General features: G+C 46.3%; 4 protein-coding genes across 4 annotated transcripts; 2 read left to right on the forward strand and 2 right to left on the reverse strand.

Annotated features, from left to right (window-relative positions):
• Positions 1 to 13,984: 13,984 nt before the first annotated feature.
• Positions 13,985 to 17,346, forward strand: LOC112883004 (putative deoxyribonuclease TATDN1). Its single transcript, XM_025948215.1, has 12 exons — positions 13,985 to 14,081; positions 14,228 to 14,248; positions 14,390 to 14,490; positions 14,581 to 14,638; positions 14,746 to 14,789; positions 14,873 to 14,953; positions 15,543 to 15,613; positions 15,686 to 15,796; positions 16,015 to 16,097; positions 16,371 to 16,587; positions 16,774 to 16,857; positions 17,073 to 17,346. Exons 1-12 carry the CDS (start codon positions 14,054 to 14,056, stop codon positions 17,146 to 17,148), a joined length of 975 nt encoding a protein of 324 aa, XP_025804000.1. The 5' UTR covers positions 13,985 to 14,053; the 3' UTR covers positions 17,149 to 17,346.
• Positions 17,347 to 17,482: 136 nt separating this feature from the next.
• LOC112883003 (RNA-binding protein CP33, chloroplastic) lies at positions 17,483 to 19,393 on the reverse strand. The gene is made up of 4 exons (XM_025948214.1): positions 18,895 to 19,393; positions 18,704 to 18,805; positions 18,288 to 18,584; positions 17,483 to 17,948 (listed from the first exon to the last, which is right to left on the reverse strand). The coding sequence occupies exons 1-4, from the start codon at positions 19,324 to 19,326 to the stop codon at positions 17,748 to 17,750; spliced, it is 1,032 nt and encodes a 343-aa protein (XP_025803999.1). The 5' UTR covers positions 19,327 to 19,393; the 3' UTR covers positions 17,483 to 17,747.
• Positions 19,394 to 19,603: 210 nt separating this feature from the next.
• On the forward strand, positions 19,604 to 20,418 carry LOC112879747 (fruit protein pKIWI501-like). The gene has a single exon (XM_025944128.1). It carries the CDS (start codon positions 19,715 to 19,717, stop codon positions 20,249 to 20,251), a length of 537 nt encoding a protein of 178 aa, XP_025799913.1. The 5' UTR covers positions 19,604 to 19,714; the 3' UTR covers positions 20,252 to 20,418.
• Positions 20,419 to 20,606: 188 nt separating this feature from the next.
• LOC112879746 (nuclear transcription factor Y subunit A-10-like) lies at positions 20,607 to 24,700 on the reverse strand. Its single transcript, XM_025944127.1, has 6 exons — positions 24,573 to 24,700; positions 24,248 to 24,392; positions 23,147 to 23,268; positions 22,979 to 23,053; positions 22,591 to 22,731; positions 20,607 to 22,487 (listed from the first exon to the last, which is right to left on the reverse strand). The coding sequence occupies exons 1-6, from the start codon at positions 24,579 to 24,581 to the stop codon at positions 22,194 to 22,196; spliced, it is 786 nt and encodes a 261-aa protein (XP_025799912.1). The 5' UTR covers positions 24,582 to 24,700; the 3' UTR covers positions 20,607 to 22,193.
• Between the last annotated feature and the right edge of the window lie 1,804 nt (positions 24,701 to 26,504).

The following is a 26,504-nucleotide window of genomic DNA, read 5'->3' on the forward strand; positions in this document are numbered from 1 at the left end:
TATTGCGGAGTTAACGGTCGGGGAGCTGCCTGCCATCTCACCTTGGCGCGGAACAGCTCGAGGAAGAGGGTCAACTGTTGGAGCTTCGTCTCGTGAGTGAGCTGGACTCGTGAGAAGTGGTTCAGCTAGTGGAGTGAAGCGGCTCGGTGTGCTTGGCTGATGATGGGGTTCGTCACGGCCTTGCTCCTTTTATAGGCGAGGAGAGCAGCAGCGGCGTCGCACAGGGACGGGCGACGGCGTGGGCTGCGGCAGCTTGCCGTCAACTCAAACAGTGGCAGCGCTGAAGGCGCGAGCGTCGAGGCGGCAAAGCCGGCGAGGACGCTGCAGCGGCGTGGGCGAGGTGGGGACGCGGAGGTGGGTGGTACGGCGCGGTGCCGACGGCAGTGCGCGGTCCCGTCGTGGGGCCGGCGTGTCGCGCGTGCGCGAGCGGGAGCGAGTGCGGGTGAGGACGGCAGGGAGGGGCGTCGGCTTCTTTTATGAACGAGGTGAGGCGGTTCGCGCAGCGGAAAAATCTAGGCCGGCACTGTGCGCGACGACCCCGATTTATGGCGAGGTGGGTGCCGCTATATTTGCATGACGGGTTATTTCAAGGTCCATGGTGTGGGTACTCTGTGGCTTACAGGGAGTGATGAAGTTATGGCGAAGAAGGTAGGTGTTGTCATGATTATCTGGAAATTATGGCGTGGTACGGTGACCCGAGAGGTTTCTATGGAAAGGGACGAGATGATTTTTGTCGTCGGTGCAAGCATGCGTATGCTGGAACGAATGTACTAACGCAAGGCAAGAGTATAAAATAGTCTGCCTAGTAGTTACGTAATACCTGATATAACGTTAGTATTATTTTACATTACTAGTTTAATTGCAACGTAAGTTTTATGTTAGCGGTTGTTGGAAATTGAGATGGCCCTAATACCCACTAAGTTTAACCAGGAGTCTAACATTTATGAAGGCACTTACCTTATTGAAGGAACACACACCTTTAAGGAGCTAGTCCAGTATTCACCCTCCTAACCCTACCACAACTCATCTATCTTGCTTATGGGTGGATGCCACGTCAAAAGGGGGGCTCTATTTATAGGTCAAGGGGAGGCTTGGTCTCACTCTTGCTTAGTGAAGAAGGAACTAGAGGGTTGCCTTAAAAATATCCCACTCTTGCTTAGTGGAGAAGGAACTAGAGGGTTGCCTTAAAAATATCCCACTCTTTCTTAGTGGAGAAGGAACCAGAGGGTTGCCTTAAAAATATCCCACTCTTACTTAGTGGAGAAGGAACTAGAGGATTGCCTTGAAAATATCTTTCAATGGTGATGAAAACTAGGATGTTACATGAACTTCTTAAGGCATTTAACTCCCAAATCTTTCAGGCAATCTAAACGACAATTGCATCGCCAGCTTCTCTGTGAGCGTCGGTTAAACTGGTCATGTTGTTGGTTTAACCGGTCCTTCTGTCATTTCTGCACTTGTCCAATGCACCGACCCATTGTTTTTATGGGTGTCGGTTCAACCTGTCCTTTGAATGTTTCTGCCACTTGTCAAATCGTCCTCTGTTTTTTCACTTCAGTTTGGATGTCTTGACTACGATTTGAACTATCTTGGATTCCAACCATGGGAGCTAGAAATCCTATAAATTGGAGCTCATAAACTCGTTAGTCCTATTGACTATTGACTATATTATCACATAATTACCAAAATTATAATAATAGGCTAACGGGGCCATATAGCTCAAAGAAGGTCCTGTTTGCACTACATTGGCCCGGCCAGTTGTACATACGTTAGCTAGAGAATTTTTACGGTGCTTGGGAATTTTAAAACCCGTTTTGTATTGTTGGAGCTTGCTTGCTTGCTTACAGCCTGTGCCTGTGAACTGTAAGATGACTGACTGCATGCCTCATGTAGATGCCAGAATAAAGGCTACGCCTAAAACAAAATAAGGTAATAAAAAAAGGTTCAAAAATTTGGCTGCAAAAAGATACTATATAATGCAGGCACGGGCCATCTTAAAGCAACGGAACATCTTGCAAATAAAAGACATTGCAGCATTACATTTTCCCCGAACACATTATGAATCTAAGACATTATAAATCTCAACTTTTTCAATTTTTTTAATTTGCAAAGCGCCAAAGCTCAATAAGAAGATTAAAAAGCATAAATGCATTTTTTGATGCATTTGTTAGAATTCATCAAGTAAATTACAATTCACAGCAATGCATGCGATTGGTTGTTACTATAATTGTCCCACTCATCATTTGAGAAGCATTACATTGTTAAGCAGCTTAAGTATTGACAAACCTAGCAAGGCGTAGAAGACGGCTGTTGTGAGATACATAATTGGTGTAATGGCAGCCTCCTATATGGTTTCAAGAGCTCAACATTCTCTAGCTACAATCCTGGATACTTCGTGTGCCACTGAGCCATGAAGTGATCGAAAAGCATTGGCACAATAAATTGCTAGTTCCCTAAAATATATTGTTAGATAGAATCCGATCATGTCTCTTCAAACATTCTCGCTCTAGTTCCTTAAAAAAATGATGGATTCATTTGTCTCTTCTATTTCCCGGGGTATCGGTGTTGTTTGTTCCAGCGCAGACATATAAAAGATGTTGGAGATATATAAAAGCGGTGATGAGTCAAAGGATACTTGATGGGTTAGATAGGTACCAGGCAATTTCATTTGTTTTGTACAATTGTACTCACCTGATTGCTTGAAAGCCAACCCGTAAAAGGATATAAGGAGGCCCACTATCATGTTAGTCGCAAGCTAGGCAAACATGTTACTCGCTCAAGTATTGAGCTCACGTGGGACTTTGGCCCTGGCACAGCTGAAACTTGTTGAGAAGCCAGCTGGTGGCTAGCTGGTCAGAGAAGCAGCTGGTCACAGATCCTGTTTGGCACAGCTGACACTTGTTCATAAATTATTAACAATTAATATATCATACAATTAATCATAAATTACTCTTAAATAAGCTAATGATAACTTAATTATAAATTAGATAGCATAATAGGGTGTCATTAAACAAATAAATTAGGCCGCGGAGGAGGCCGGCGCGGGGGCGGAGGCCGATAAGCTGCAGAAGCTCCGTACGCGTGTTTTACGAAGGAGCTGCGTAAGCACTGCTGGGAGAAGCGGTCAAGAAGCTTACCGTTTGGCCTTGTGAAGAGAAGCGGTCAAGAAGCTGGACCCAGGTTCACAAAACAGGACCTTTGGATCCTCATCAGCACTCAAACATGAAGTATTTGTCCATTTATTAGTCAGACTTTTTTTCAGTTTGTAAGGCCAACAGAGGAGCCTACCGGTGCCACCGTGACTGGGGCCGCGCCCTAGCATGCACGCAGCTAGGTTCGAGCCCAGACGGGTGCGCTCCTCACCTGGGAGCCACGCCAACCGAGCTATGCTCGGCTTGCATTTATTAGTCAGACTTAGACTCCATCTACTTCCTCACATCCGTTCTTCCAAAATGGCACTTCTTACTTATCAAAGAAATGTTAGAATGGGAAACTATTTGGACTATAACATATTCTAAAAACGAAAATCATTAGCAAAAGTTTAACTGGTTGAAATACATGTGTAACGAACGACTGTAGTTATATAGTTGACCATCACAATTATTAGACCAAACAGTGTTGAAGATTGAAAATACACGCTGCTAGATTTTTTTTTTGGCTAATGGAAAGCTAGCAAAGAGCTCATTATCAAGGTCACTGGAAGGAAACTTCAGTTAGATCGATCAACTGGTTTTGCTCAGTAATCTTTTTTATTCCAGTAAAACGTAGCCACACACAAGTTACAGATACTGAATTGTAAAACTGAATAAGAAGAATTATTTTTCATAAAATTAAAGGCGATGGTACCATTTAATGGGGGAAAAGGAATAAACACCATACAATTATTTTTTATTAGAAACGCGTCATCTAGCTCAAGAAGGAGGTACTCCTCTTAATGTTGCTCCAAATTATTAAGTTAACTTGATTTGGCGGCATGATGAACTGCTTTTATATTGCGGCCTCCTTTCTGTCCATGGAGAACGAAGAGCATTAGCATTATGCATCCAAGCCATAACCTCACTTCTAATAGATCGCATTTACATGGCCACATTTCTGAGTTCAGTGTATAACAAGAACTAGATAGCCGGCATGAACCATTTTATTCAGATCGCAGAAGTGCAAGGGAAGTAAATAGCACTTAGGGAAAAGAAGCAGCAAGTTATGGAAGGGAATTTCAAATAAAGTAACGTTGGATGGCACAATTGGGTACCCAATTCATCCATCCGACTCTCAGCCACTCCATCACTGCGTCGTGCATCAAAAGTTCCAAGGACCGACGGCTTTGAGCAAGGTGCACCGGACAACAGTCAAGGCCCAACAATTATGAAGTGTACTCGTAGGACAAAGTTTCATGGATGGCACTGCACCGACCGGCTTTGCGCTGAACATTTCCTGGTACCGCAGGTTACTGGTACGGTTTCGTCATGAGTAGTTGTATCTAGAGTCCTGCTACATGAAAGTGTCGATGTGCGAAACTCTGCGGCGAACCTGAACCATCTCTTTCCCATGCCTCCCAACCCTATAGACGTGTTCTTGCATGAAATTTTGAGAATAATGGGTGCATATTCCTACTATTTTACTATGACTGTGATTCACCCTTCGATACACATATATACGCCTTCGTTCCAAAGGGAAGATTGAGATAGGAGAGTAATAACTCAAAGGTTCGTATGTGCTGTATTGATGATTGGTTAGAATTAAGGCTGGGTACTAGTTGGACAGGATAGAATTCATTCTGACCTCCATACATGCAACTACTGGTTCCTAGGCCGCACACTGCTGATGCCCAAGATCCATGCATGGACCGTGGCCCAGGCAGAAATTAACAAAAGGAGATGATTCTCTCCATACATCCCTTCTCAGTCCCTTTCCCTGCAATTTGATCACTTAATCCCTTTTTACACATAATAAAAATAAGACATAAGTACTTGTGCAAAAATTAGGTGGCGAGTCAATTAGTTACAAAATGTTTTTTGACTGAATATTAGTTGGGCAAGAGATATAATGCAGAAAGGAAAGAGAAACCTGGATGCTACTCCTGGAGTTTTGTTGAACTACATACCATGAACTAACTGCCCTGATCACCAGCGTTAATAGTAAAGAACTTTTCCTAATTGCCATGAATCACATTACTGTGTTAGGCGTTGTATATTGGGTGACACAAAATTGGATGGATGCAGCAGCCAAGGTCACAACTTCCATTGGCTATATCCAGTTTTTTTTAGTTTCTATATCCTTGGACTGCTGGACCAAATAGACAGTAAATGACACTTTCAAAGAATCAAAGTTGAAATGCACTGTCTTGGGTAAAACTATCCCTATTTTGTTAACTCAATGTATCAATAAGAAGTGGATTGCTCATCATTCGTTTTTTTGTCCGAGTTCTGCACCATACTGCTGTGAAAATCGTAGGAAAATCGAGACTAGTGAGACCCTGATAGCTCCAGTTATTGTTGATCGGCTTTTAAATAGATTCTCTTTTTTCTTTTGAAACATTTTCTCGAGGCCTCCCACCCCATCCACTTGTCTTGGTTTTACAGTTTCCAAAGAGGTGGTTTGTTTGTCATTGGTGGAGCTCCTCTTCTAGCCGTTGATGACGAAAACATGGCAGTCGCGCTCATAGAAGGCAACGCCATATATATAGGCACGCAGACGCTGCACAGCGAGGTGTATTGGACCTCATGGTGCTCGGAGGTGATGATACTACAGCTCCTCCCAGCCCTATCATCAAAAGGGACTCTAGAATGTGTATGCCTCATGCCTCCGAAGCCTACACGGCCTTGCACATTGACCTGGCTGCTAGTAGTTCCCTTGGTTTGATTTAATTTGTATGGTGCTCTCCTCTCCAACACACACACACACACACACACACACACACACACATATATATATATATCACTTGATGAAGGAAAAATGGAGATAAATGAGACATATATAATGGATTGTTGTTATATTGATGACTGGTTAGATGGATAGCGATAGTGTAGATTTGCACTTCTTCCAGGGTTGTGCCAAATACATGGATCAGAATAGACAGTAGTGGCTGAACATAGTGGGCATAATGGCTGAACATCCGAATCATCCGTATTCATATCCGGTAAAAACATCAATATGCATATACGTATTCGTATCCAGTTTCAATATGGATATGTCCAAATCCGATTTTCAGGATTTTTCTCTATCCGGTTCCATATCTGTATTCAAAATAAATGTGGAATATTCAACCGTATCCGTATCTGCAAAAAAAAAAGAGTGTCTAGTGAAACCATCTTAAACTTATTATCTCTATGACTAATTACTTAATGATGTATACAATTTAAATTATTTAAAACTATCCACATGGTAGATGACTACTAATGTTCATTCCAATTTTATTAATGATATAAAAGCTTAAATTTAATTATTTTAATCTATTTATTTAATGATAAAATTATTTTATATGTGTTAATTTACTTATTTATTTAATAATGAAATTGTTTTTATATATCTTAATTATTAAGTATTTAAATATTTATTGAAACATTTCTTTACTTTATATCTATAATTAGTTTGATATATTTAATTATAAAAATTATAAATAGATAAATAAGTTATTTTTTATTAGCTATCTTTATGTACAACGGTTATATAACTCTACTTGTATAATGAATAATTGGTAAAGCAAATTGATACACTCACTACCACGATGACGCTATGTTCCAAAGCAAGAAGGTATTCGAATCCGAATTCAAACTATTTATTTTGTATTCATATCCAATAAGATCCGCATTTGTATTCGAATTCGGATTAAAATGTGGTAAAAGGTTATGTTGGGGACACCACCTTCGGATCCACCCGAAGACCACGAGACGAAGGTTATGATCATTATTAAATAGAAAATTAGTTTCTATTCCGAAGGTTTTTAATTTCCTTGTTCGTGTCGGCGTAATCCTAAGAACTATTGTGGTGCTTCTTCGCTCTGAAGGGAACCCTCCACCACAGGTTATATTTGAATCCGATGATATCCGTATTCGATTTGAATCCCTCCTTAGACTAGCACTGTTGCACAAGATATTCTCCAAAGTGTGAGGTACGTAATGAATGTAATCCCGGAAGTTGGAATGCAGGATGAATCTTGAAACTTGGCGTGGCACCTTTCGGAAGCACGCTGATGTGGCGTTGGCTCCATCTCAACCATTGATAGCGTGCCTGCGCTGATATCCACCAGGACTCTAGATCATCTGTCTCCTATGTCTCCCAACCCCAGACTGTCTTTGCAAGCGTGTGCCTGGCTAGATCAAGAAACAATGCTCCACCGAGTCAAAGTCTGGGCTGAGAAAAAGCTAAACGCTATCAGCAGCCTCCGTCGCCCACCACCTCCGGCCCCTTCGTCGTGGGGATGGGGTGTGGTGTCCACAGTCTCCTTGAGTCCTTGTGGTAAGCCCATCCATCGGCGAGGAAGTCCTCCGCTTGCTCCCTCTTCTCCTACACACTGTGCCCTCACCCCCGTGCTCTAACCCAGGCTCGCCCGGCTTCAGTTTCCCATGTCTCCCAACCCTATACAGTACGCTCTTGCAAGTAAGCCTAGCTAGTTCTCTCGAAGTGAAGGCGATTTCATCATGTATCTTCTATCTAGTTTCCCTTTTTGTCTCGTGTTCTTCGCACCAACATATACATATATAGCACTCAAGGGATGGATGGAGATAACTGAAATAAAGACCGTTCACTCAAAGGTTTGGTGATGTATTGATGATCGGACAGATGGGTATGTACAGGTACTATTTTTTATTGTATTAGTTGGAGAAAGGAAAGATTTCTTTTATATATATAAGACCCTGTTTAGATCCTCTTGCTAAAGTTTAGCGGCTAAATTTAGCAACTTTGGATCCAAACGGGTCCAACTAAAATGTTGCTAAACTTTAGTTGGACCCAAAAGAGCTTTAGTCATTAGCCAGCCAAGAGTTGCTAAAACTTGCTAAAAGTAAGCAAAGTTCAAAATATCCTCACATTTACTCCAGCAGTGGGAGTGAGTTGGCAGTAATAAATGAAGGATAGCATGGTTATTTAGAAGAGTTAGCCCAAGGATCCAAACAATCCCTGCTAAAGTTTAGCAACTCAAGTTTAAGCTTTAGCTAGCTAAAAAAGTTTCAAACTTTAGCAACCTAAAACTTTAGTTGGAGGGGATCCAAACAGAGCCTAACCGGATTTAGTCATCATGTGGTTCAGCCGGATTTAATTAGTCATCAAGAATCCTTCTTTCTAGCTAGAAGTTGATTCTTGCCCATTCTCTTTTTCTTTCCTGTGAGTCATGTCTCATACTGAACAGTTGAGTGCTGCTGCTGCTGCCAGATGGCATGTTTCATTGCCCATGTGTTAGTGACAATGTCACCGTGCATTTGCAAGATGCGGATTAATGGTGGTTGTTGGTGGACAATGTTTCATGACTAGCATTTGGGGTTGGCATGGACAAGAACTCTAGCTAGTTGGCGTTGGGCAAATCAATAGTTCGCTGAAATTCTACTGAGGCTGTCCAACTATGGTTCATTGTCACTGTGCTTAACTGTCAGATAGATGACCCAAAACCATACCTTCCCCATGTCCCCCAGCCCCATAGCCATGTTCATGCATGTATGCCTTGTTTCCCCCCTCAATAACAACAGGTTCCATGGCTCTTCTATTTTGCTTTGCTTGTACCCCTCCGCTCTGACGCGCACACACATATATGCATGGGTCTATCTCCTCATAAATCTGAATAATAAGCTTTCAAAAAAAATAAATCTGAATAACCCACAAAATTAATAAGACCCCACCACGCCAAAAAAAAACGCGCACACAGCACGCACTCACAGTAAAAATGTCTCATGCATAGCAGCTTCGTAGATGTGTCCCTATCTGATTGGACAATGAAGTCATGAGCTAGCATTCCTCTTTTCTGCCAAACCCTGTGGGTGTTTGACAACTTGCACGCGTTTTAGAAGAATTTGTTGCTTACCGAGCATAAAAGTTTAATAATTCAGATGTCAAGCGCACTGTATGCCAGACGACATAGCACAAAGGAAAAAGGAGAAAACCATGGGAGGGAAATTTGGACTTATGGTAGAAATTCTATTTCCAAGTCATACAATTGACTCGTATAGATGATGTCTCTACACCTGCTGGTGCATAGGCAAAGTTAGGCAGGCCTAACTAAGTCATCAGTAAGCAACTCGGGTTCATCTTGCTGGCAGTGCCACTCCGACGCAGGAGCTGCATCATGCATCGGTGAAAAATGTTCCAGTTCCAGGTCTCTCCCAATCCCATTCGCACACTGAAATGTGCACACATGACAAGATGCCTAAATCTAGCTAGCCAGGTTGTGCACTACCTTCTCTTGTGTTTCTCAAGTTTGAAAGGACATCATCCCCGGCCATCTGCTGCGTGCTGCCAACCACACTTGCATATATATAGAAGCGACAATAAGAAGACTGATAGGATTACATATATATATATATATATATTTGGACCTGAGGTGAAAAATAATAAAAAGGAAAGAGGCAGCAAAGAGAAAATTTGCATGCTAATTTGGTTGGACTGCAGCATGAATAGTCCAAATAAAAAAAATTAGTGGATAACATAGGAGCTAGTACTACTTGATAGATTGACTTGCATTTGTGAATGGTCATTTTTGTTTGGAACTCAAAAGTGCAAGGCGGTACATAACACTAAAGCAAAAGGACAAAATTGAGGTAGGAAATTCTAATAAGCTAAAACTAAGTTGGCATTTCTATCCACATTACGTTCATCCAATTGACTACCTCATAGCGAAATTCTAAGAACTGGCCTCGTTTGGAAGCTCTTCGTGCCCGCGGGCCGTGGAGTGAGGACCTTGCAATACAACTCTGACTTTGGAACTTTGTGTTCTTTCATGGACACAAATTCTCATAAATCTCAACAAACATCGGAGCTTATAGAGTGAATGGTGTGGCACACCTGATTCCGTCTAGCCAGATACGGTAGCTTTGCTAGTGCAGTGAGGTTGCATTGAGACTGCACATGCATGCATCTATAGCTCTGTCAAAAGAATGTTGCCAAGTACAGTACAATTCCATTTTGCGATAGTTCCAGGCATTCCGGAAACAAAGCTTCCCCATGCCTCCCAGCCCCATGCTCAAGCATGTAAGTTTGGTTTTTCCCTCAAGAATAATAGGTTCCATGTCTCTTCTAGTTTTCTTTTTTCTCTTTTTGCTTCCTTTGTGCTAGCTTAGTCTGGTGTGGTATGGCAGGTGTTTATTTCCCAATCCAACTGACTGGTATTATTTTTTATTATTTGCTCAGAGCTTATTCTTCGATATTTTTTATTATTTGCTCAGGCTGAGCTTATTCTTCCGGCAGATCTCCTATATGGTCTGCTATTGTGTGGTCTGCTACCACCATCGTGCAGGTGCTTAACCCTGCAAACGCTCCGGCAGTCCGGCTGCAGCATTTCAGCGAGCAGATTGTGCGGCATGCTGTTAGCTCCCATCGCAGGCGTAGCGGATCTAGCATCTCCACAAACTCGTCTCGTACTCGCCATGACTGACTGGTGCGAGCTCAGTCGCGCAGGTAGTGGCCGCCTCGGGCCTCTGGCGTCCGGTCAGATGGAGATGGAGCTGCGGAGTGCGTCAGCGGGCGAGCACCCGCGGCGGCACGCACGGTTATGGGACAGGGCTGAGGACGCCCACAACCAGGGCCGACGGCGCCCGCGGTAACGCGCGAAGCAAGAAAGCTGACGCCCGCGGTGGCGCAAGAATGAGGGGCCGTCGTCGCTGACGGTGCCGCGCGCGGCAAGGGCCGGCGGCGCCTGTCCACGGGCGGGGATCCGATCCTCCGTCCGGCGGCGACGAGGACACCCGACGCAGGCGGGTACGGGGAGTAGTCCGCCGCTGGTCAGGGTCGCCGCCACGAATGGCGCACAATGAGCTGAGGGCCGGCGGGCCTGGAAGGAGGACGCGTCGGTAGTTAGATGCACGGGGGTTAAAATGCAAAAAAAATCTAAAAATTCTCTTCAGTTTATATTAAATTCTCTTACCTATTCTAACGGACGGTTACACGTTATAATTATGCGTTGTAAAAAAAGTCAAGAAGGAAACTGAGGGAAATTTATTAGAATAATGGTAGCAGTTCTATTTCCAAGTCATACAATTGACTGTTAGACGGTGTCACTATGTCTACGGGGCCAAATCATCATGTAATTGGTGCAATGTCAATAAAGATACAAGTTGGAGAAGCATGGTTAGCTGGCGTGGCTGAGGTGCCATTGGATTCGCTGCCTGGCAGCAGCAGCTGCCTGCGCCAGGACCGTAACCAAACAGGCCCTAATAATAGCGTGTCACTGATATGTGGCAGCGCGCCCAAAACATACTGGCATCTTACATGTTTAATGCTTTGTAGAACAGTGACTGTGCGAGCGTTCCTGGCCACCCTAAACCATCTGCATCCCATGCCTCCCAATTCTATGCAGTCGTCTTCGTACATACCCTTATGTATTTTGCTTTGCTTATGTGGCTTTCCCCTCGGAGACACACGCACATACCCTCGAAGCCAAAAGTCGTATTGATGATTGGATAGGCAGGTGTCAAAAGTCAACTTGCATTATTCTCAGCACTGGTTGTACAAGTTGGAGGAGTAACAATTTTGAGTACAAATTTGCATTAATAGTCCAGGACACTCCCACGTGGAAAGCTGATTAGGCATACTAGCTTAAGCTGTGCTCTATAATGGCCAAGGTTGGGTGGCCGTGTCGTCGGTCATTATAGGGTTTGTGCTTCTGTGCCAGGAAAAGACATAAGTTGCAATGATCTCTCTGCAATGTTTTTTAAAGAAGTTTTTCACTCTTTGGATGGTAAATCAGCACTCTTCATGAAATGTGATTACATTGTAGAGAAATGAGCTTGCCTAATCACACAACTTCTCTCTCTTTTTTTCGTTTACAGAAAATGAGAAGTGCTCGTATATTGAGGATTGCTTCCCTATCATCCTAGCTGTGATTTCTGACCTGGGCCTTGTTTAGATTGCAAATTTTTACAACCGGTGATACTGTAGCGCTTTCGTTTGTATTTGACAAATTTTATCTAATCATGGACTAACTAGGCTAAAAAGATTCGTCTCGTGATGTACAATTAAACTGTGCAATTAGTTATTTTTTTTACATACATTTACCGCTCTATGCATGTGTCCCAAAATTGATGTGATGGAGAGAGTGTGTAAAAAGTTGGAATTTGAAGGGGAACTAAAGAGGGCCTTGATCAGCAACCTTCTTCAAGAGCCAAGCAAAGTTAGGCAGGCATGTCATAAGCAGCTCGGCTCCATTATCTTGCTGCCACCTTCTCAGACAACGGAGCCTCGTACTGCAGACAAACGGTGAAAAATGTTCCAGATCCCTCCCAACCCCATTATTATTCACACTCCTCAAAAAATGCACACATGACAACATGACTCTTCCGAAGCAAGCAGGATTCCCATCCAAGCAGTGAGCCATAGACTTCAGGGCATGTATCTAATAGCCAGCGCACTGCCTAGCTTCTCTTTTATTCTCAACTTTGGAAGGGCATGCGTCATCCCTTATCTATACCCTCTGCTCCCAATCAGACACTAACGTTTATAGAAGACGAGGATAACAAGAAGATAGGGTAATATAGCTCGTGCACAAGGGTAGATGGCAGGTCAACTGATTACCGTACGTATTATCTGGACATTGAGGTGAAAAAATTAAAAAGAACATAGAGAAAACTTGCATGCTAATTATGAACTTTGGTTTGACTGCACGCCATGAACTAGCTAGTATGAACAGTCCATATCTATAACAACCTTTTGGGGTTAGAGAGCTTGTGTACTTCGTGGATTGACTTGATCAGTTGCACTGATGAGCCTTGTACCATGGATGACTGCAAAGACCAAGATTGAGCTGAGTTTATCAACTTTCTTTTAAGACACAATGATTAAGATTAAGATCAAGATAGTTGGCAGAATGAAACTTTCATGAAAATAAGTTTGAGCACATTTATTTGGATGCCTGTTGACATGCAAGTCCAAATGAATTCGCTACAAAATCTTCTTTTATGGTACGCAAATAACAATCAATTTAGCTGTCAAGTTCTAAATACACTCAGAAGTTGTTTAATTTGCTTCATTAATAATAAAGTCTGGATTATTGCTTCATTGTTGCAACAGAAACGATTGGTGAGAAGGCCTAGGATTGATTATTGCAGAGAGGATGATTGCATGGCTGGTTTTTCAATTGCTAACATATGTCTCGACACAAAGTAATCGTTCTCTGGACGACCTTGGAAACATTCATCAGCTCACTACCGTACTGCAAATCAAATTCAATTTCTTCGCTTTCAGCAGCGAGTATTTTCCCCGAGACCTCCCAACCTAATCATTTGCAAGTTGCAACTCACACATGTTTAAGGGGTTTTTTTCCCCCTCTCTTTTTAGGTAGCAAGTCGTTTTCATCAAGACCATACAAAACAAGAAGCATAACACCCAGAAGATCGATCTAACTAGCTATCTACTGGGTATTGTCAAAATTTTCAGCAAATTATTCCTTCTCCAATCTTCGCGCATTCCGATACTTATATGAGGTCAGCAACTACTAGGATCAAAAAAAGTACCTAAGAATTAAGTAGCTTTCATAGCTTGCGAAAAGGGATAGGCGATCTATTAGATGAGGATCGAATGATATGAGTAACTGCAATTCTTTTCTAAGAAACTGTAATCCTCAGAAGAAAATGAGTAACTGTAGTTATTTGAGCATCATAATTGTGAAGGACAAAAGATGAACAAACGGACAGGCCTAAGCTAATTTCGTGTGCATGCATGCATATTTGTCGTTGGAAAGTGCGCCATTAGGCCCATTGCTAGACTCAGGACGGGCCCAACCCAAGTGGGTGGTTCGGAGTTCGGAGGAGCCAGCCCCATGATGAAACTCCATCGTTCTTTTTCCTGGTTTTTTTTCCTTCGTTTTTAGTCAGACTCAGATTGACTCCCATCTCCACCCTCCTCGCGCGCCGCGGCCATGACGTCCACCGCCGTCAAGCTCATCGGCAAGTCCCCGTCTCTCTCCCGCTCCGCACCGCCCTCTATCGTCCCCCCTCTCCTTCGCGCTCCTACCCGAACTGACCCTGTGTGCCTTTACTGTACCCTCCACTGACCTTCTTCTCCGTCTCCGGCGCGGCGACCACCACGGCAGACATCGCAGTCAACTTCACCGGTAAGTCATGCTTCCAGAACATGCCCCCATTCCATTCTTCTCTTTATGCTTAGCGCAAAGGTAGTCGGCTGATTCTTGCGTCTCTTTTATTTTTCCGATGGCATTCGCCGTGCTGTCTGGTGCTACTGCTGTGCTGTGAAGATGGCATGTTCAAGGGCATCTACCACGGCAAGAAGTGCCACGCCGCTGATATCCCGGCCGTACTTGCGCGCGCGTGGGCCGCCGGCGTCGACCGCATCATTGTAATGCCCCGGTGCCCCTTTTCGCAGTCTCCTGCTTAATTGCCTTGGTTTCTTAGTAATTTCCTGCATTCTTGTTTGGTGCGACGGCAGGTCACCGGAGGGTCTCTGAAGGAGTCCAGGGAGGCACTGGAGATCGCCGAGACCGACGGTGAGTTCAATCGCTTGATACGGTCCATTGACTGGTGTGCTTGGTGGTGCTTCTGGAGTGTTCGATGTAATGCGCCTGAGAAGCTGTCTTGTATCTGTACAATGCAGGGAGGCTGTTCTGCACGGTCGGCGTGCACCCAACGAGATGTGGGGTAATTGGCATTTTCGGATTGGTGTTTGCAATAGGTCATTTGTGGTTCTGTTATCTAATCCTGTGCATTTTGGGTGGTTATAGGAGTTTGAGGAGAGTGGAGACCCGGAGGGGCATTTTCAGGCACTGCTGGCTCTAGCCAAGGAGGGCATAGAGAAAGGCAAGGTTGTGTATGGGTTACACATAGTTTCCCAGCAGAATAATAGATGAAAACTCTGCCCTGACTATCATTCTCTTGTAACCTTTTAATAATAACTTGCTAGGGAACAGTTACACAGTCATGTGTGGATTGGAGCTACTGAATGTTCACATGAGCTCTTACTTTAACATTGTTATGTGAATCAAGGATCTCACTCATTGTTCACAAAAGACCCAATAACAGCAATAACACAGTTTTATCCCAAGCAAAGTTAAGGTAGGCTAGGCACAAAGTCCTACAAAATCCCCAGGGATTGGATATAATATGTACAATGAAATGTAAATCAGTAGTAGTCGCAGTAAACAAGAACTTTAGTGTAGGTCAAAAGGATCGAGTGCGTACCTCGTTTCATATAGAATGTGCAATGATGTCCTTGACAATCCACAGTTCAGCAGTGTTTTCATGCAAAGATATTTGATGTGATCTTTAAGTTTTGAAATATTAAGATGTGATATTTTTTGTAGTAAGACATTCAGAGGTTAGTCCCTCTGCCACTCTCTCTTTCCACAGGGAAAAAACACTTGTAATCTTACATCTGGAGTTCAATTTCTACAGGTTGTAGCTGTTGGTGAATGTGGTTTGGATTATGATAGGCTTCACTTCTGTCCGGCAGATGTACAAAAGAAGTATGTTCTCTTCCTCACATTATGCATTTAATTTTAATCTGTACATTTTCTGAGAGTTTCATTTCGTATTAGGTACTTCGAGAAACAGTTCGAGTTGGCTGAAGCAGTAAAACTACCAATGTTTCTTCACATGCGAGCTGCTGGTGAAGACTTCTGTGAAATCATGTCAAGAAATTTGTACAGGTACTATGTCTTCTTTGTTCCATAAATGGCGTTCTTGAATTGATGCCCTGCTGGATACACTTCTCCAGTAGTCCAGTGTGGAGGATTAAAACATGTAGAGAAACAATCAAAAGTAGACTGTGAAATAGTTACCACCCATTCAACTTATTTTCAATTGTTTATAGCTACTCCTGTACTCCCTGACCTCTATATCTGAGGGCCAATTTTCTCTTTGGCAGATTCCCTGGTGGGGTTACACACTCCTTCACTGACTCAGCAGAAGATCGTGACAGGCTCCTTTCTTTTGAGAAGATATTTATAGGTCATCTCCCCCGCTTGGCAGTAAAAACCTGCATTTGATGCAACATGATAACTACAAGCTAAATTTACTTAAACACTCTTCCATTAGTAGCAAAAGTGCAAAACAAGTTAGTCCAATTTATATTGTAACACCACTTTGCGATTCAGTTCTGTGGTGAAAATTCCATCTGGATACTTAACAACTGAAGCAACTTTAGAATTTGATACTCTGCTCTTTCATTATTTCCCAGTAGGGTCAGAGAGATAATAAAGAATTTATGAACCACGGCTGCAGGTGTTAATGGCTGCTCTCTGAAAACTAATGAAAATCTTGAAGTTCTTCGGGGCATTCCTGTTGAGAGGTTGATGATAGAGACAGATTCTCCATATTGCGACATAAGAAATACTCATGCTGGAAGCCAGTATGTAAAATCGGTCTGGCCATCCAAGAAGAAAGAAAAGTATGAGCAAGATTCAATTGTAAAAGGCCGTAATGAGCCTTGTTTAGTCAGGTAAGTCACGACAGTTTTGCATAATTGAATGATGTGTTTCATTAACCTTGTGCTATATGTCATGATTATCCAACTACTGTTAGACTACGAGTTGAACTCATCCCTTTTATGTCATTCATATTTATACTTTTGCATGGCTTTTGACTCCAATAAAAACTCTGGTAACTACATAATTATCGTTTTCAGGCAAGTTCTTGAAGTGGTGGCTGGATGCAAAGGAATCACAGACATAGAAGGCTTAAGTAAAACTCTGTACCACAACACTTGCAGGTAAGCTAACTGTGTATCAAGCTGAGAACTTTCAACTTCTTGTCAACAACTTAGGACAACCTACGCCCCTGGTGCCTATGGTTCTTCGATATCTCAAATACCCACCTAACGCTCATAGTTTTTACTAAATGTTAGAGATCATTTTGCTAATACTGCTAACTCCAGCTCTGTGGTGCCTCATGTTTTTAATTCCTGTGATGTGCCCAACCTTGCAGACTTTTCTTTCCGCAAGACCTTGATGCATCTGCAGAAGCACAGCTTGAGAGTGGCACTACTGTCCAGGATAGCTGATCGTGCAGAGTGAATGGCTTTTGAAAAAATTTCATGTGTTTGTTGCTTGGCTTCATGTTCCAACTTCCAATATGGCTATGAAATATGCTTTGGTTTGCCATACTTTTGTCCTTAAATTGCCGTGTGCTGTGAACCTCTGAACTGTTAGGCGCATCCTGACTGTATGTACACCCTAACGGGGTATATGACCTGAATTCATTCAAATAGGGTTCATTTTCATATGGAAACGGATCTGCAGAAAATAGAGCTATAACTTCAACTGATAGTATCTTTTCTTCTAGAACTATTTAAAATAGTTCACCTATGAGATTATCCAACACTGAACAAAATAATATAACATGTGAATTGGATCATTTTACAGGAAGTGAAGGGCTACACTGTTGCACTTGGGAACAATATATTTTGCATAATACATTACAAGAACAACAGCAGTATCTAGATACCTAACACATTCTAGTATCTATAGCTGAAATGCTGAATCCTCACTACAGCTTCACTGGTGTCAAAATTTTCGCCTCAAATAGGTACAACTTGGATTTGAATGGCAGAATTTGGAAGTCGTTACAATTACAACACTTCTTATAACCCCTGGCTTGTAGTTATGAATAAGTTGCAGATGTCTGTAAGTTGCTCTCGTCGAATTCTGCTTCAGATAGTTCTGAAGAACTGGTTGCTTCCGTCTCTGCATCAGATATGTCTGAAGCAGTTTCTTCCTGCTGTGCCTGCACCGCGCTAGGTGGAGAACCAGGTGGTGGGTTCTGTTCTGCCAGACTAAGCCGCAGAGGTCTCCCTTCCAACTCCTGCATTGCCATTTCAAAACCATGTTAAACACCGCTTTGCCAAGGTGATCTGAATGCGAAGTAAGACGGTACACTCAAGTAAAACTAAACATGGTAATGACATCACAAGTCACAAGCTACTTGGATAAAATGGAATCAGAAGCTATGCATCGTCCAGTCCAATTGATCATTGTTTAGCACTGCAAACTCACATATTAGTTGCTTGTGTGCTGTAAATTCATGATCCAATTTGAAGTATACATATATTGCAAAGCTATTGCATCAATTGGCATTTGCATAAATTCAGTCAAGAACGTAGCGATACTGAACAACATTGTCCTAGGTCAAAACAGAACATACCACTCCATCCAAAGCCTCCAATGCAGCCTGTGCATCCTCTGCGGTCCTGAAGGAGACGAACCCGAACCCCCTGGACCGCCCGGTGTCACGCTCAAAGATGACCCTGGAATCAAGCAAGCCAGCCTGCCCCTCGAACACTGCCCTCAGCGCATCGGCTCGCACTCCCCACCCCAGGTTGCCGGCGTAAATCTTGTAAGTGCCATCATCACGCCTGCGGCCAGCCGTTGTGACCGTTCTCCTCTCCCCACCCCGCGGCACCTCTGGGTAGTTCACCCTCGCCGTCCTCCCTCCCAGCAGCTTCATTAACACAAATGTCAAGATCATGTCAGCACAGGCATACACATTGATGGGCATGAGCAGGAAGACACCAATTCTACGAACTGAGGAAGAATTGATCCAATTGGTGTGGGACTCACGGCGCCATCGAACATCTGGATAGCCTTGGCGGCTTCCTCGGCAGTGGCCATGGTGACGAAAGCGAAGCCGCGGCTCCGGTTGGTGACCTTGTCGTAGATTATCTGCAGCAACAGAGAACCATCATCAGCCACGGTTGCTCTTCAGAAACTGCCAATGGAGTTGGGACGGTTTGGTGTTGCTACGGCGATACCTGCGCGTCGTCGACCCTGCCGGCCTCAGCGAAGGCCTCGGAGAGCTCCTCGGAGGTGAAGGTGTAGGGCAGGTTGCCGACGAATAGCCGGCCGGGCTCCTCGCCGCGCGGCGGCCGGCTCCGCGGCGACGAGTACGCGCGCGGGGCCTCGACCTGCTCCTCCTCCTGCTCGCTCTCTCCCTCGTCGAAGTACTCCTCCTCTTCCCCGTCGAACTCCTCTCCGTCCGACGAGAACGCCTCGCCGGCGGCCGCGGCGGAGGGCGGGAGCAGGACGGGGCGGCCGCGAGGGGACGCGAAGAGGCCGAGGCCGACGCGGTGGCGCTGGAGGCCCTGGAGCCGGACGCTGGGGAGCGGGACGGGGACGCCATTGGCCGCGGGCTGGTGCAGGGAGCGGAAGGTCGCGGCGGCGGCGGCGACGGCGGCGGCGGCCATGGCCGGCGAGGAAGCGGGAGAATGGAGCGAGGAGGCCGGAGAGGCAGCGAGTGCAGCGGCGGACTGGCTGTGCAGCCTCTCGCCACCGATAAATAAATTTCTCCTTCCTTATCCGCTACCTGTTGAGCCGTTGGGCTGAGTGGCCCATGAGGTTTCTTCTTTACTGGGCCATTGGGACGAGTGGCCCATAATATTATGGGCCAGAAAACGCGAACGAACGAGCGCACAGCCCACGGGGAATAAACCCAAACCCCTCTCTCGGTCTCGGAGACCAAACAGTCCAACAGCCAAACTCCTCCTCGGTCCGGCGGCGGCGGGACGCCTTCCTCTTCTTCCTCCCCAAGAAGCTCGCCGCCACCTCGCGCGGGCGCAGATCGCACCAAAGGCAATGGCGTCCCCCGAGCCCGCCGCGCAGCCCAGCCCCGCGCAAGAGCCCTCCACGCCCGCCGCGGCTGGCCGAGAAGAGGCGCCGCGGGAACCGGCCCCGGAAGCAGCCGCGCCCGGAGCGGCGGCGGCGGAGCCGGAGAAGGTGGAGGGGGAGGGGGGAGAGGACGAGGAGGAGGAAGGGGAGTGCGGGTTCTGCCTCTTCATGAAGGCCGGGGGCTGCAAGGACGTCTTCGTGGCGTGGGAGGAGTGCGTCGAGGCGGCGCAGAAGGAGGGCGCCGACATGGTCGAGCGCTGCCACGAAGTCACCGCCAACCTCAAGACGTGCATGGACGCGCACGCCGACTACTACGCGCCCGTGCTCCAGGCCGAGCAGGCCGTCAACGAGCGCGCCGAGGCCGAGGCCGCTGCCGCCGCCGCGAAAGAGGAGCCAGCGACCGATGCGGAGAAGAAGGCAGAGGCCGTGCCAGAGCAGGCTGCTCCCGCGTCGCCGGCCTCCAGCGAGGGGAAGACGGGAGAAGCAGTTGCCGAGAAGGTTTGAGTAACTAACAATTGGTGGGTTGGTTTATACTTCCTGAGGTTAATTTTGGTTCCCCTTGTGGGGGAAATAAGGCTGTTCCACGCTTAATTGATGGGACGACGCTTAATTGTTGGGACGTGGCATTCAATTTGCGGAAGAAATTTTGATATTGTGCTGTTACGTGATCTTGATAATGCTACCTGTTGATTTATGCTTCTCTTTCCACTGAAACTGTAGGGACTATTGGCTCTATTCGTGCATTGAAATTGTAGAAGCCTCGTTTGTTGTTTGCAAAATCTTGTTGCTGTGTAGTGCATTAAACAAATTCTACTAGTAACTGGCTAACTACAATGTTTAAGAGTGATGTGTTGAGATTATTCTATTGGATAGGCCTGAGAAAATCTTAAAATTGGCAATCATGATGATCTTGCCTGAGAAAATCGTACAATTGGCCATCATGATTATCTTGCATAATCAGAGAGTGGTGCTTTTGTGTTTTGACATATAATGCTTGGTAAGTCTGGGGAAAGATCATATTTGGTAAGTGGTAACTGTGGTGTTCTAAACTGGATATAGCCTCCTCAGTCTACTGTTAGATTAAACCTTTGATCTGTAATTCGCAGTGGCGACAGAACTGTTAAAGAAGCCTATTAAGCAAATATTCTGAATGTAGAAGCTTCTGCTGTTCGAATGCTTGCTGCATTCTCTTTTTTTTTTCAGTCAATACCATTAGCTTTGGGCTCATTATGTGGAAACGCACCTGTTTCAAAATGCTTTAAGACTAAAACCTGCAATGAAAAAGGAAAATACCATATTTGGTTGTGATATTGGTTCTGTTTGATGGAATAATCTAGTTTACAGTTTCGTCCAAGATTGTGATTTATGGTATGCTCAGATAAAGCATTCATTTTTAGAGTTTTCTTAAGCTTACCTCATAATCATCTCCAATGCTGAGATGGTTTCTTTGCTAGCACAGCTTTGCCAGCCAGTTGTGCTGTTGTTTCGAGTATTGTCCTGCTTCAGTGTTGGTCTACAGAGTTTTTAAGTAGAGTTCCAGCAATTTACTCATTGGAAGAACGAACTATTCCACCATTTTGCTTCAGTTCATTGAATGTATTATGATAGTCCACCAGGATTTTACAGTTTAGGATTATGAGAGCATATGTTATGTTTGTTTCTTTATCTCGAACTCGCAGGAGAGCTGTGTATGTTATGTTTGTTTCTAGCTACCAGATGGTATTAGGTTTACCCTTTTTGGAATAATATGGATTCCCTGCATAGTATTTCTTTTGAAGAAATGTCGGTGGATCAAGGTAAGTTAGAAAGATTGCTTCTTGATGTTTATTTATGCCAACATACCTTTTGTTTCTTTGTTTGTGAATTGCAGTTTTCTTGTCACCATGTATGAATCGACATTTGCCTTGTCTAGTGAAGATTCTGGAAAGGAACCATAAAGGGGGCTCTTTTGAATTGGTTTCTCTGTGTCTTTGTTGCCAGCAGATGGCTTGGCAATCTATTGGGGAAGGCTTCCCTGGTTCAGAAAGTTCAGATAATGCAGCTCCATCATGTTACTATTTGTCATCTACTCTCTGGTTAATATGCTGCTGGTTGCCATGTTGTGTTTGTTTGATCCTTTGCCAGCATCATCTCCTCACACAAGAAACAGGATCAAACAGTCATCAGTGCACATCAATCTCCATCCAATTGAACAGTACGATAGCTTTCAAACATGAACAGTTAGCATCTGCACATGCATCAAATGAACTTGCAGTTTTTACTGGAACACAAGATCGCATCTAGTTCATCTTGGTTTGGTGCAGAAGAAGCTGCTGCATCTCTCACTGCCCCTGCACACAACCGATGAACCACATACCCGGATAATAACCCGGAGCCAAGAATGAGTTGCCGTCCTAGAGCCACCAGGCGGCGGCGAGGGCTCTCCGCGCCTGGCCGTCCGCCGCCGTCACGCCTTGAGCAGGTCGCAGCAGCCCCGTGGCGCCGCGCCGGCCCACCTTGCCTCGCCGTCGCCGGCCATGTTCGTCAATGACGAGAGGAAGACGTCCTGGCGGTCCTGCACCGGGTGCAGCCTTGCCGCCTTCGACGCGTTGTCCTCAGCAGGCTCAGATCCTCCCAGGGGCGTGCTGGCGAACGGGGGCGGCGGGTCGCCGGCGGCGAGGCTCCTGGTGTTGAGGAAGCGGCCGCCGGAGCCCCGCGCGCGGCGGAGAGCGTGCAGGTGCCGCGACTCGTGGAGGTATGGCTGCACGGCGAGTGCGACGGCGAGTCGGTGTAAATGGAAGAATTGACATGAATTTTCGGTCGCGGGGAATTCAGCAGAGAATCGATGATGCTCTGCTGCTTACCTTGCGGCTCCTGGAGGCCCTGAGGTCCCTGGCCGCCCTGGCGCGGGCCAGGCGCCGCCGGAGGATGCCGTTGAACTGCTTGGCGTTCACGTAGACCGGCTCCTCGGCGGCGATCGCCGGCAGCAGGAGCACCCTGCCGTGCTTCATTTGCAAATGGTGAGGAACGAGAGTCAGCACAGCACATCTAGAGACTAAGGTCCGATGGAGATTCATGTTATATTATGTTATTACTGCAAATCTGAAAGGTTAGCAGCTTTCCTGTATAGATGGTAGAGGCTCAGATGCTGAGCTGAGACATTTAGACATTGGTGAATTCCTACTGAAATGTTCATGGATCAAGAACATGATGACAAGGGAGATGATCATACTATTCACCCTTACGGCTTACCATAGCTTGAGCTCCATATGGGGAGTACAGACCATAGCTCTGCCCCTGACCGGCACCGGCATTGTTGCTCCACACCTTCAGTTCAAAAGACAAGGGGTAAAAGGCCAAAATGTCGAGGCTTAGGTTTACGGACTTGAACTGCCATGGCTACAAACCTACGACCCTCACCGTGGACTGCCCAAGGGCCAGATCGAAAGGGCCATGCTGGTACTTGTGCAACTCCGGGTAGGCGGCAATGGCTGCTGCGGAAGGCTCATGGTATTTGAGGTCTTGCGGAGGGTCAGAATCGCCTGAAATCACCAGGGTGTTTGTCAGTTATCTCACCTTGTGCGTTTACCTCTATTTGTTTGGACAGTATCTTTTTGTTGCTTCACAGAATTTTGCAGAATTATATGGTTTGATTGGAATAATAAGTTGGCGGGGAGAGTTCGGGCCTCAAATTTGAACCCTAGCAGTCAAGTCATTCCACCCAGCCACCCACAAACGCAAAAATGCGATCAGGATATGAAACATTTTGATCATCGATCTCTAGTAGTCTCCTCATCAGTTCATGCTCTTAAAGGGGAAAAAAACAAAACTATTAGGAGTGGAGGGTTTTTTTAGCAATGCTCTAGCTCGAAGAGTTCCTGGAGCTGGTTATTCCATTCACGGACTTAGATATGAAGATACACAAAGATTTTCTAAGCGCGCGGCTCTAATTTATTAGGTTTACTGCGGTCGAAAACTGTCAGTCTCTGCTTGCATCTGCATAATTACTTTTTGTGTGGTTGGCAACCATGGTACATGTGGTAATTTACCGACTTAATAATCTCCCGGAGGCGTCTGTAGGGATAGAAAGTGACGAGGTGGGTCTATATGAGCGGCCTGTGCTCATGTTAATAGGCCATATGTCTGACGGCATGCTTGGAGCTGAAAGGTGGAGGAGCCCTACCGAACGGGTCATCGAAACCTCACCAAAGTGCGTCACCAACTTCACCTCACCTATGGCATCAATGAAGGACCCAGCACGCACTATTTAATTATCCTAGGATTAGGACCACTCTGGCCAAATGATAGCATAGCCATTAACCGTGACGTACGGCCGGCGGCCAGCATTCAGAGCGGCGCCGACAGGTACACCGGCCGTCAGCAAAGGACGGCGTCGGCAACGTCCTCCCCGACACCGACCAACCGGTGGTGGATCACCAATTAACCATGGCGAAGGTTCCATCCATTGATCCATCCGCGGAGAGTCGTGATAACAAAGTCGACCAAAAGCTGAAAACTCACCTGAGCTGATCGGGAACTTAGCGGCAAACCCCTGAGCAGCAGCAGCAGCCCACCATGGCGCCGCGGTTGCGCCGCCGCCGTGGCCCCTGCCGTCGGTGATCACCTGGAAGGCTAGCCCGTGCTCCTGGAAGCCCATCGCCGCCGCCTGCGCATCAACAAGGCAGCACATAGGAACTGTGCGTCATAGCAGATAGCTTGTGCTGTTCATGTTCCTCCCAAGAACAGCTCAAGAGGTCTACCTCTACGAGGTTATCACTGTCAGAGGACAGTGCAAGAGGATAGACTGGAAAAAGAGCTGCTAGGTTCTGGCAGAATGAGCACTTACACTCCTCATGGTCGGTCGATGACTCGATGCTGCTGGCTGCTGCTGCTGCCTAGACGACGACAGTCACCTCGAGACAGAATCTGTATGCCTTGCCTGCTGGTGACTGGTAACTGGTGAGTGTGTTTATATGCGAGCTAAAAGAGGGAGGGAGGGAGAGCGAGAGAGCTTGGTTTGGTAATTGGTTAGTGTTGTGTCGCCATTGAATCGCCGTCCGTCCTTGCTGTTCAGGAAGGGGAGCTACACGACGGCATTAAGTGAGACGACAGCGGCAGGCCTATAAATTTGGCGCCAGGGAATGTAAATGCCGGTCGTTTCAGCTGCAGGCCCTTCGCATCCATCCATCCATCCATAGCACTGTAAATAAATCAAATTTGAACGGTGCTTCCTTTTCCTTTTTTTTTTTACTTCCCGCGTGAATTCTTTCGTCTAGGACGAGCAACCTCGAGCTGAAATCTACTGGTCGCTGAGAGAGAGCTCAGGAAAGAAAGGTGAGCCAACTGCCAGCCGCCCCTCGCTCTCCGCAACTGCAACCTTAATGCTCCAGTAGTCCATCCAGATCCAGCCACGGATGCACGAGCGAGCAGGCCACCACAGCTGCAGGTTGCAGCGACAGAAGAGAGATGAGAGATCGATGCGACTACTTGCCAGCTTCGTACCCTGCAGGTAGATACAGCCAAGGCGTGCCGGCGTTTGCAGTGCAGCAACAGATACGATCCCGTCCGTCTGAACTCTGAAGATTGGTTCGGTGACATGCCCGATCGAGTACACACTGGTTCAGAAAATGTTACAGTGCCGCATTGCAAAGGAAAATGTTGCCAGAGTACGACACCGGACGCATTGCTGCGAGCTAGCGACAACAGCCGGGGAAGTAGGCGTTGCGCGTTGGCCGCGTCGTCGAGCAGCGCCCGCCGCGGCCAGCAGCCGCCGCGTGGAAGCATCTGAAGCACCAATGAAGAGGGACGACTGCCGCGGCCGCACATGTTCCGGCAGCCGCGCCAGTCGCCACCGCGCAGGAGGGGATGCGGTGGGCGGTGGGCACCTGCGGCGGCCCGCGACGGACATCCCCGGCCTCCGCGCGTGCTCAGCCCGCGGCTGCTCGTCCATCCCCGGTCTTAGCTGAGGGAGCCGAAGGGGCTTCGCGAATTCCGGCGGGGAACACGGCGCCGGAGGCGCACGGCGGCGGCCAGGAAGCCAGGAAGATATACCGAGATAGGGGGGTATTTGCAAAATAAGGGGCCAATTTTAAAATAGTCGGTCGCGATCCATAATCGCGATCCAAAAATAGGGGGTTATATGTAAATTTACGGGGGCATGTTGCAAATATTCGGATCGCAATCATTAATCGCGATCCAAATCAAGGGGGTATTTGTAAATAATCCTGGAGCGGTTTTGCAAAACATCTGACAACGGCGGCCATGGCGTCCGGCGACGAGGCGAATCTCCCGCTGCAGTACGGTGGGCGGCTGCCCCCTCCTCCTCCTCCTCCGCTAAGTCCTTCCCTCCCAAACTCTTGGCGGCTGCGACGCGCGGCGGTGTCTGGACGTTGAGCGGCCGGAGGGACCAACGAAGAAGATGAACAGCGTTGCTGCTAGTTGGCCGGTGGTGGACGTCGGCCTGGCCCAAGCCCAATAGGATAGCTGGGTAGCACAAGGCAATAGGAATAGCCTGGAGATTGGTCGGTGATGGAATCATGCAGCGGAGACCGCATTTCTGCAAGCGAAGCTCTTCCCCGGCCACTGCAAATCACTGTTGACCCCAATCTGATTCAAATTTGCAAGCAACCTTTGGAAATTCCCTCAATGCCATTGGAAATTTAGCTCACCCTTCGATGCATTGAAAAATTTAGCCCATTTCTTCATTGCCACTTAAATTTAAGTACATATACCGCATCGGATGGCGCCGCGTCGGGATGGGGACTCCGTGACAGAGCGT

Source organism: Panicum hallii, chromosome 2, assembly GCF_002211085.1.
Source record: "Panicum hallii strain FIL2 chromosome 2, PHallii_v3.1, whole genome shotgun sequence".
In the NCBI taxonomy this organism is placed as follows: Eukaryota; Viridiplantae; Streptophyta; class Magnoliopsida; order Poales; family Poaceae; genus Panicum; species Panicum hallii.